At 34.2% G+C, this 12,034-nt stretch overlaps 1 protein-coding gene across 1 annotated transcript in view; it reads left to right on the forward strand.

The window, feature by feature from the left end:
- Positions 1 to 7,164, forward strand: part of pelo (pelota mRNA surveillance and ribosome rescue factor) — a 495,594-nt gene extending 488,430 nt beyond the window's left edge. Inside the window, exon 10 of the mRNA XM_089088867.1 lies at positions 6,961 to 7,164. Within this exon, the coding sequence (XP_088944993.1) occupies positions 6,961 to 7,067 (107 nt within the window). The 3' untranslated portion in view covers positions 7,068 to 7,164. The remainder of the gene's footprint in view (positions 1 to 6,960) is intronic.
- Positions 7,165 to 12,034: the final 4,870 nt, after the last annotated feature.

The following is a 12,034-nucleotide window of genomic DNA, read 5'->3' on the forward strand; positions in this document are numbered from 1 at the left end:
TTGCCCATAATACACAAGTACCAAAACTCCTGCCCCCTACGGAAGTTAAAAAATAAACTAAACAATTCTCAAATTTGGAAAGCCTTCTTTTCCATGGGGGTATTTTCTGCGGGCAGGGGGGGGGTAAACACCTAGAACCAGATAATAGACAGTGTGTTCCTTGCATTTTTTTTTTTTTCATTCCACCAGCAATGGTTTCCTAATGTGTTTGCAGTAGGCAAAACTGGTTATATAGCTCTGCTTTTCTATTACGTCTATTAACTGTTACATGCCTGGTGGCTGTTTACCTACTAGTGTATTGCAATGCTTCATCTAAATTATAAATTTTATGTAGTATTTCTATGTAATAGACATGGCTTTATGGTCTTCCACAAGTTAATTCATTACATGCATTTTGTAGCTGTCTAGAATCAACTGTTCTCAAAAGCTACCCCTGAGGACTGTTTATATTTCAGACGAGAGAGACACACACTATTCCTTCCCTTTGCTTGCTTCTTTGAAAATTGAATATTTATGGAAATGTTTGTGGGATCCATTCTCGCAGAGTAGCTCTATTCTGAAGCTTTTATTGAATGATTTAGCCGTGGCCTTTGTGTATTCCGTTTATTAAGTGGAAGGTTGTAATTATTTGAAGTAAATCAAAGTTATAATGTCCACTTTAAGAATGGAAGGATTATAGAGGAAGTCGTTGGGCTGATATCCGATTGAATAGCCAATATAACAACCTTCAAAGCTGTGCAAGTGAACTTACTTGTAACTTCTTGGGGCCAAGGAAGAAGAAGCCTGCTTTTCAAAATGACTCTTTGCTATATGATAGAAATTTCTTTTTTTATCTGTTTCAATTCGTCAGTATTCCATTGGATCAACACGCTAGTGTGCGTGTGAGTACCTGTGACTGCTTAATTTTTGGAGAATGGTGACAGTCTACAGTCGTCACGTCTCCCATACACTACAATTCAAAACAACTCAGTAGTCCCAAAAATAAACCTCATATAATTAAACCGCGCTCAACTTTTTATCTATCGCAAATTTGACAATTTTTTGTCATATAATACTTGATAGATTTTAGGTAAAATTATTCGAGTCCCTCCAGATAGGAGGTGGAGCCCATTTGAAATCAAATCCTAACCCTGCTCACCGGGAATAGTCGTGGAACGTTCTATTGAAGCTTTGTGAAAATTTATGTCCGGAATAAAGCTATGATAATAGAATTTTAACCCGTGAATTATCCATCTGACGTGTAATAACTGTTTTTGATAATGTCCTTTCTTTCATAAAAGTATTCGAATCAATAAATGAAGATTTGTTGCATCATTTTAAAAGTTGAAAATTCTGGACGATTTTATCCATTTTCTTCGATATGGAAAGAAATAAAGCGTTGTATTTTGCTGTATTTTTCTTATTCGCAGTTGAAATGTATGTGGGTTCCCAGCCCGAATAGGCTAAAAACCGAAAAAAGAGCATTTTCTTTGTGAAAAAAAAAATACTACTAAAAAAATGCCCAGAAGACAAAGTTAAAGATATCATCAAGCAATCCATATTTTTTTAAACAAGAAGCAATCATTGTTTTGAGCTGAATCTTTCTATTTCTCACAATATCGAAAAAAACACCATCATAAAAAAAATTAGTGGAAAAAAAATGAATTTGGACTGACAGTAAAATATATATATATATATATATATATATATATATATATATATATATATATATATATATATATATATATATATATATATATATATATAATATATATATATATATATATATATATATATATATATATATATATATATATATATATATATATATATATATATATATATATATATATATATATATATATATATATATACTGATTTTCATTCCTAAAAGTCTTAATTACTTCGGACTTTGTAAAGTTAAAAAAGAGGAAACATTCAAATGTATTTTTTTTTCATTAAAGTACAATTTATGTCCTGGTCTTTAGAAGACATGGGAGCGTCAGCCCTCATCATCTTAGTTTCTGCTCGTTTTGAGTTTGACTCGGTTATTTCTTATAATTTCTGCTCGTTTTTGTGTTTTATTTATTTATTGAGGGTAATTTGTGGTAGTTTCACGTTTGGAATATTATTTGACTCTATTTCTGCTCATTTTTGGCTTAACGGAGCTCTTTGCTTTTCTTTGGAAAACTTGCTTTGTGGAAAAAGTTTTTTTTTAATTAAGTTCTGTGCTTTTTTATTGGCATGTTTTTTTTTTCATTTATAAAGGAAATTCTACTTTAAATCATTTTCCCTATATGAATCCATATTTTGGCTTACCATTTATACATTGAACAAAATTTTTCAAAAAATGTTTAATAATGTACGCCCTTTTGAAAATTGTACACACTTAGTATCCCTTGATTCAGTTTTACGTCTCCAAAAGTTTCACTGAAAAGTGAAACTTGATACCCTTCGTTAAACATTGTATCTATGCTATTTTGACAAACTTGATGCACTTACACCTTCTTTTTTTTATCTAGTTCAATTGTAAGAGCAGAAGTAGTAATAGTAGTAGCCCTAAAATTTTCAACTTAATATCCTCAGTCGGTCTTGAGATATTGCTGAGATGTTTCATTTACAATCAGCATATCCATTTTGGCTTTTGATGTAGTTTTAAAGCAACCAAGACTTTTCGTGAAAGTTTCTACTTTGTACCCTATTCTATACCCTATTCCCGCCTGGGTATCTTGGCAACTTGGATACAGGTTGATTTTGATCCGTTGATTTTGAATTAAAATCAAGTATTGTGCAGTAGGCATCAAGACATGGCTAATTGTAGAAAAAGCCAAGACAGATAGTCCGAGTAATTGAGAGGCAAATCTGGGATAAGCCCTTTTTAGGATTAGCTTTTTCGATTTAGTTCAATAGTAGCAGTAGTAGTAGCAGCAAAAGTGGTAATAATATTGGTAGCCCTGGGAGTTTCAGCTTGATACCCTAAGCCATTGCTGGGATATTGCTAATACATCCCTTTAATAACCCATATGCTTATAGTGTTAAGGTAAGATAAGATAATATTTATTTTCAAAAGGCTATCACAAGCTCTAATAGAGCCGAATTCGCTTCATATGTCCAAACAGGAAAAAAAACCAAAGGAACAAATAATACAACAAGACAAATGTAAAAGAAACACCAAACAAGCATAAAAATGATCAATAAAAATTTAACGTAAAAGAAAAAGCAAAAAAAATTATAAGTCCAAGAACTAAAATGAACTTTATGTGACTAGGCAAAACAGATGCAGAAAGGGTGGGGGATAAAACAAAATCACAGGCTAGAAGAAAAACATTGTCGAATTCGTATTCAAAGTAAAATACTGTAAAATAAAATAAAAATGCTTAAAATCAAGTAAAATTAACTGTCAAAGTGAACTATTTACAATTAAAGGAAGGATTGTGCCGAAGACAAAGTCAAAAATGAAATAGAGCATAAATACTTCACACATGAGCCAGATAAAAATGACCAAAGATAAAAAAAAAAACCTGACGCATGATTGTTGTGAGCATACATCAACAACTAAAATAAGGGAGGGAGGAGTTAATTTTGGTGCAGGACAGTTAATAGTTCAGCAATTATTAAGGTGCTCCACAATAAAGGGGACAAAACTTTTCCGGAACCTCTCAGTAACGGTATGGATCGGATAATACGTTGGAATTGCCAAGGAAGCTAAGTTGGGGAGTTGGGGTCTAATGGGGCCGTTCAGTATGAGGATTGGATATTGCGGATTTAGCAAAACGCAAACAAATGTGTTCTCTCCTTTCTTTTAACGTGGTAATGGGTGCGGATTTAAGGAGGTAAGAGTATGGAATTTCGCTTTCTTTGTAGATGGTCCTGAGCGAACGCTTTTGGACCGACTTAATTTTGTCGCTAAGTTCACTTGAAAGTTGCGAATGCCAGACCAGACATGCATATTCCAATAGCGACCTGGTAAATGATAAATAAACAAGGAGAGAATGCATCTTAGGGCAATTGAATTTTTTCTGAAGTTTTAACATAGCTTGTTTAACAATATTTGAAACATGCATGTCCCACTTAAGATTATTTGAAATTGTGACACCAAGGAGTTTAACATGTTTCACAAGCATTTCAAGTGGGATAGGGTCAGGGAAGACGGGAGTGGATTTCAAGAAATTTTTTCGTCATTATATTTGATTTGGTGGAATTTACTTTCATATTTAGGTTCTTAGCTTCATCCGAAATATGGGCTAGGATTTCGAGGGGTTCACTTTTAATATTCCTGTGACATACTTCAAAGATCCACAAGTCATCCACGTATTTCCACCTTTGGGGGAATTCCTTACCAATATCATTAATCATAACTATAAATAAAAGTTATTCCAATAAGAGTCCTTGAGTAATTCCACAATGTATAGGGAGGGTATTAGAGAAAATATTTTTATATTTTGCAACTTGAGATCTATTTGAAAGAAACGATATAACAATATTTACTAAGAGAGAATCAATTTCAAAGTTAACCAGTAGTGAACGAATTAGGGTGGTGTAGTCAACCAGGTCAAAAGCTTTTTGAAAATCAACCAAAACAAGGTTCAGCCAAACGTTTGTTTCTCAATGCTGCTTGGGATGGTATGTACCAAGTGCACAAGGTAACGGGTAATGGGGTTTTCCTTAAATTACCAAACTGTCGGACGTCAATACGTGGACAAATTTTAACTTTAAGGCAGTCACAGAGGAAACCTTTGTAAAGTTTGGAAAAAAACTGAAGTGAGTGTAATGGGGCGTATGTTGGCGAAAGTTAGATTGGTATATTTTTTTTGGGGGGGGGCGCAGGTGTTATAAAACCTTGTTTCCAGAAACTTGGGAATTTACCAAGTTTTGTGATGTGGTTGAAAATATGTGATAAAGGCTCAGCAATTTTGTCTAAAAAGGATTTAATTAAGTCAACTGGGATGTCCAAGGGACAAGTACTTGATTTTCTAAGCTTTAGGATTTTATTTATAACATCAGAGGGAGAAATAAGGGGGAAGGAGGTATTTGGAGGAATAGTTGGACTAGAGCCAGTGAAAGGGAGGAGATTTCGAACGATGGAAGCAAGGTACAAGTTCGAATCGTTAGCTGTCTTATTAGGGGGTTCAGGAAGGGGGAAATTAACTTCAGAATGGCCTGTTCCGCACATCTCTTGAATTTTTCTGTACCATTGCTTGAGTTTTTTTTTAAATATAGATCTTTGACTCTACTATTATAATAATCAGAAGCTGCTTTTCTGATTTTTTTTTTTCTTTAGGAACTTCTTTGGACTATTAGCCTCAGTAGTATGACCTGCCTTGAAAAAAATAATTTTTCTTTTAAGTTTTATAAAAGTCTCAGTAACATAAGGCTTATATGTGGAACACGTTTAAATTTTTTCTCAGGAAAATGGGATTCATAATTACTCCTCAATAAATTTTGGGGGGACAAAGCCATGCAGTCAACGTCATTTGTTTGATACACGGTAGACCAATTTTCAGTAGTAATGCAAGAGCCAAAATTGTAGAGTCCTGAGTCAATAAGAGGTCTATAAACGGTTTCAGTAATAGAAAACGACTGTTTAACTTTAGTCAGCGGAGATAGAAGGCTAACTACCCCCTAGAGGGGGCAGAGTGGAGACGGGTTTGTCAAACTACGAAGGATTGGTTCAAATTAAATCAAGAGTAGTATTGTCTTTGGTAGTTGGGACCTTTACAATCTGTTTTAAATTAAAAGCATTACATATAGATACAAGTTTTAAATCATTTGCGTCACCCATCAGGAAGATTCCTGCATTTGGGTATTTTGATTCAAAGTCAGCACTTGCCTGTAATTTTTCAGTAAAATTTATTTTGTCAGTGGATCTCTGATTAGGGGAAAAATAAAAACAACACAGGACAACCAAATTGAAAGGATGCGGCAAGACTTTAGGTTGAACACACATCCACATAATCTCATCAGAGGGAGCAATATACGGAATTGAGATTTCACTTGGGTAAAAGTCATTACGAACAAAGTACAGAATTCCGCTACTTCTCTTACCCAGAGGGTGGTTTACTGGTCTGGGTTTAATAAACTGTGAAAAATTGATAATTTTTAACATGTGCAAATTTTGAGCTTGTACTTCATTAATAGCGATTACATCTGATCTATGTATTTTAGAAAGGGTGTCTAATTCATTAAGTTTTTCAAAGTTATGGCTCTCAGTGTTGCTCAACAAATGTGTGGGGAATTGAAAACGACTTGTGAAGGTACCTTTTATATGCATATAGTGTATTTTGATTGAATTAATCACGAAAGAAGTGATTTTTCAAAGTTTCATTTGTGATTTTTCAAAGTTTTCGAAGTTTCATTGTGATTTTAAACGAAAGTAGTGATCTAAAACTACCCCCCCCCCCCATCCCGAAAAAAAATTAGATTAATCGTACACCAAAATTTTTCATTTACATTCAATTAGATAAACATAGCCAATGTTTACACGTGGTCATCGCCGTCAACAGGTTAAATGATGCGCTTGGAACATTAATCATCACCTCTCTAATCAGTTGAATTAGATTGCCGCTTACTCAGTGCAATATCGTGCCGCCAATGTCAGGGATCAGAAAAGTTCTCGTAAGATTGAATAAACAGTATTTGTTCTAATTTTGAATTACAAACATAGCCTGCAGTTAGTAATATATAAAAGTGAAGTAGTGACAAAGACATTGATCATATACAGGCTGCTTTAGACTGAGAATGATATTACAGACAACGGAAGGATAGAATCCCTTCTACTGTATTTTATTCGTAATGTTAACCAGTTGATTTGTTAATTGAACTTTGTTTTTATTAATTTGTTATCTTGAAGTAGCTTTTTGAGCTTTGGATTATTTTTGTTTTCGATATAGTAGTTTTATAATACAGCTATTCCCTAATTGGCTTGTAACTTTCTTTGTTTATCTTCTTTAGTGATAATATTATACTAATTTTCTTTCTTAGAACTTGCCAATTTTACTGGGATTGCTGCTATTTTACGTTTTCCAATGGCTGAGCCAGAAGAAGAAGAGGATGATACTGAAGTAGTTGCAGAAAATGGTCATTCATGAAATTTAGTTTAAAATATCTTAAATTTGCAGTTTTAATTGAAATGTTAGCAATTTACTTTTAGAAAGTCTTGAATCCCATATTGGTTTATGATTCAAACTAGAAGGCAGAACGATCGCTTTTTCCGAAGTATTCAACCTGTTTGTATGCCAACTAAAACAGATAATCGTTTTCTTGGCACAAACTGAGTTTTTCAGATATACTCAAACAGAGATTTGCAAATTTCTAAAATAAACTGTCCATAATTTTAGGACTCCCCTTACAAAAGTACATGGTGAAAACAGCTTGGTTACAATAATTCAAAAAGCATTTATGCTAAATGAAATAAGTTAAAAAGGCGAGGAAAAACTTTAAAATGCATGTTTGGTTTTTTGATCGTTCGAAATGGACCAGCTTTTTCTCCTTTTTTACTCGCTCAATTGCCAAAGTAAAGCTGAAAATAATTTTCAATTCCTCAGCGAATTTTCCTTATCAGGAGCCGAAATAAAATCTAAAAACAAAGCTTGATGAGCTTTGTATCTGGAAAATGAACGAATCTTGTGTCTAAACTTATTGAGGAAACGTTCTTCAAGCAAAAATATTTTATTTTGTTTCATCTTCTGCTGATGACGCCATAGCATGTTGGGCCAAAATCAAAGACAATAGACAGGGGGACCTATGGGCCCTGGCTCAGCCCCTAAAATCTATTCAATTTCTTATTCAAATTTTTAAATATAATTTTTAGTTTTTGCTATTGGGCCCCCTTCCGAATCTTTTTATTACCCCCTCCCCACCAAAAAAAAACTCCGTATGTGCCTCTATAAAATATGTGGCTACTACTTCTTTTTCATTTTAGTTCATTTTGATGTCTAAAAATATCCATTTCTGGAAAGTATTGCCTTCTTCTTTATAAGTGCGAAGCCTACTAGCAGCGAAGCCTGTCAGACGATAAGCTTAAAAAAGACAAAAATTGAAGCGTGTATTTTTTGTACGGATAATAGAAAAATGATATACACCCCCCCCCCCTTCCCCCACCTCTTAATCCGCAAATGAACCCCCCGAAATTTTCGACTCGATCCACTAGCCTTGAGACAAAACAGGGTAGACACCAAAACTGTAACTTCGAAAATACTCATTCACGAGTTAGAAAAGATCGTTCCCCCTCGTTTAATCGAATTTTTATCCGTCTGCGCCAAAAATTGGTCTACTATTGAATTTTTACTCCATAAATGCATCTCTTACCCAAAAAGGAATATATTTTAAACATTATTCTTTTAGCAACAGAAAAAGAAGCCCCCGAGTGATTTCAGATCTCTGACCTCCCAAGATTAGAAGTTAGACTCTCTTCCGTCTGAGCTAGCCTGGATTCTAGACTATTACCTTTGATGCATTTATGCATATAAAAGAAAACTATATATAAATTTTAAATAACACTTATATATAAACTCTTGTATAAGTTTATGTAGATTTACGAGCATTATCCTATTATAAAGGTAGGATAATGTGTGTTCTAAATACGTTGTATAAGGGTTCTAAATACCTTAGAACACTATACATTGCAAAATGCGGTATTTTAAGCGATTTCCGCACATCATTATCTTTGCCCAGTGTAAAATTTCTATATTCCTTCAAAGAAAGATGACGCAAAAAAAAAGGACTGGCGATCACGGACAGGGTTGCCACCGTCAGTAGGATTTTACTAGATCTAGTAAAAAAGAAATCTAGTAAATTTAGAGGATCTAGTAAATTTCCCGAAATCTAGTAAAAACTAGTAAAAAGTCATGATTTATAGTAAACAAAACTTTTTTTTATTTTCCATGAATTCAGGGAAAAAAATTATCGTAAACATATGACAATTTACAATTTTTGCTTGTCTGTTTTACAATTTACAATTTTGCTTGTCTGTCTCAGAGACAGACAAGCAGTCACCTATTTTTATAAACAGACACTTCACTTCCGGCGTCTAAAGGTCGACAAAATCAGTTTTCTGTGTATCAAATCTTACCAACTAAAAATGAAGCTATAGTGACACTTGGATTTGTGATGATTGGGAATCTATTGGAATCAAAACAAAAGTCAACCACCCAAGGTGATTAGGTGAATCTACTCAGTTTGATAATTTTATTGAGTAAAAAGGAGCCTGCTGAGAGAAATTAAAAGTAAGAAGAAATGTAACATTATATATATATATATATATATATATATATATATAAATGGTGCGCGTGCGGCGCAGCCGCGCGCGCAAAAAATTTTTTTTACCATTTAGTAAAAACAGATGCGATCTAGTAAATTTTTCCTCTCCGATTTAGTCAATTCTTCCAGGTCAGGGTGGCAACCCTGATCACGGAAATACTTCAAGAAAGGAGCATGCACCCATATGACTAACCTATAAATTCTTAAAGGTAACAACCCAAGTCATCTTCTGTTTCCCAGTACCCTAATGTTTTAATGACGCATGGAATCTAGTAAGATAAGGTCTTTGGTTATGACAATAATAGGGATCTGATCAAAACTCTTAAGGATTTTATCAAACTACTAATATTCATCCACCGGTTTTTAGCAAATCTAAGTTTTTTTCATAACACTGCGACATGTATAAAACAAGATTAAAGCTCTTAGGTATAAATAATAATTATAGTTGTTTATAACCCACTTACATCAAAAGATAAATATTGGAGTAAAGACTTCAGAAATAACATAACAAAAAATGTGATACCAAAATGAAAATAGAAAATCACATTAAAGTATAAAATTAATAAAAAAAAACTGATCAAACCGTGGCGATGTGAAAAACACCGATACGCCGTTTCTGAAAGCTTTTTGTGTAAACTAGTCAGCTTCTCAGTAATATTCGGAAGGTAGAACTTCTTTCGATTCCCATACGAAAGAGGAAGATAGAGAAGAAATTTACGAGAAATTAAATAGAGAAGAGGAAATAAACAATCGATCACTAATATACTTTTTCTAAAAATAGGGTAAAGCCCAGAAATTTAAAGAACAGAGTGATTGGAAACGTAGAATTAAGCTTATCGAGGGAAATACGATTATATTTCCCTCGATTGGCTACAATTTTAGAGTAACCAATCTGGGTCTTCGTTCTAGTATACCGGATGGCACGCTCACGAAAAGTTTCAAGATTTTTGGTGTATTACCCAACCACCGCATCGAATCTGCATGAGGGATAAATAATTTTTTTTTAAAACTTACTTAGTTTAGACTGGCTAATGAGAAGAATATCATCAGTATAACCAAGGTAGGAAATATCAGTCAACCAAACAAAACACATAGAAGAAAGATTCTCGAGAATATTAGAAATAATAAATTGAAAAATACTTGAACCTAACACTCCAACCTGCCGTATTCTCAGACGAACAGGAGCAATAATAGAAGAAAGGGTACCGTTAGTCTTATTTCCAAGATAAGAGTAAAGGGCTAGACTATGTACAACACTATCGAAAGCCTTAGAAAGATCATGAGCACAAATGTGATGACCATACCCTTTAGCTGAAGCATCGTTAAGAAGGAAAGCCAGAGCACGGTGAGCGTGCTGGCAACCGATACGAAACCGTAAACCGAGCTGGTTCTCCCCGAAATTAGCATTTATAGTAATGAGAAAAAGAAGGATGTGTTAAAGGGTTTTACTAAATATTAAAAGCAACCGTGATAGGCCTGTAAGAAGAACAGTTCAGTGGACTCTTACTTTGTTTAAGCACAGAAGTGGCAGTTCCACACAAAAAGTATCAGGAATAAGGGACAACAAGGGCACATTTGGAAAAGCGGAAATTTTTAAATGGAAAAACAAAGACGGGCTGTTTATTTTTAGATAATAAATACTAATTCTGTTGACATCAAGAGCACTTGATTTCAATTTCTTAACAGAACCATTTACAGCATCAATTGACACGGAAGATGGGAGAACCGAATCAAACAATTTCGAATAAAATGCGCGCACCGCATAATTCACCTTGGAATCTATAACTGAATAGTGGTCAGACAACGAAGCTGGCGAGATGGGGCAATTAAGATTTGCTAAATTATCTATTTGAGCTGAATTAATCACTTTCATAGTGGTAGGATAATCTAACCTTTTATATCGGCTTGATCGCAGACATCTCTTAAACACACGCTTAGTTTTTCTTTTATTTCAAACACATTCTCGGATAGTGGTCGATCGTTAGCTATCCACATGCATAGCCACAATTTGTTTGTTTTTTTTGCAATTTTCGGTTCAGGGTCACACAACCAGATCGGTTTCCTTGTACTTTTTCTCACTCGCTCCTGAGGGACATCATCGCGTTTTAAACACTGCACAATTTGGTCCTTGCATTGATTCAGATCGTAATTGATTTTATAGAACTAACACTCAGCTGGAGTAGATGAAAGGGTACACTTAATGAACCAAGGAGCATGGTCAGGGCTGATATATATAATGACATATTAGCATTTTTCCAGTTATTCGGAACAAATAGAGGTAGGAGCACCTATGTGGGCTGTACTATCTGTTCTGATTGAAAAGTAGAGCGATAATGGAAGGTGATCAATATCTTGGTGATGTTTGTGGACATGCACTGCTGAAAATGTAATAAATCGGGCACAAATCACATGATCAATATCCGATTGGCAGCCAGAATTACGCACATACGAAAAAGATGGATCCTTCGCAATTATTGTGTAAGTGGGGAGACTGTCAAGCTGGCTCACAGTACGAAAAGAATCAAGTTTTACATCAATGTTCATATCTCCAATAATAATACATTCGTTACAAGTTTTGCTTATTCTTTGAAGGAAAGTTTTCAAACTTGCACATGCTTTTGGGGGATTTATTAAGAGAGGTCATATTCTTCCCATCGTAAGGCAGATAAATATGAATCAAGACGGTTTTTCCCAGTCTTATAGCTAAAAGATGTTCGTCATAAAATTAAAATGATCGAGACAGAAAACTGAGCACTTGTTTTATAATACATGCTAAGTCCTCGGAAGGCCTTAAAGA

Source organism: Artemia sp. Qi Xiang Cuo, chromosome 5 (assembly GCF_049724085.1).
Source record: "Artemia sp. Qi Xiang Cuo chromosome 5, ASM4972408v1, whole genome shotgun sequence".
NCBI classification, from domain to species: domain Eukaryota; kingdom Metazoa; phylum Arthropoda; class Branchiopoda; order Anostraca; family Artemiidae; genus Artemia; species Artemia sp. Qi Xiang Cuo.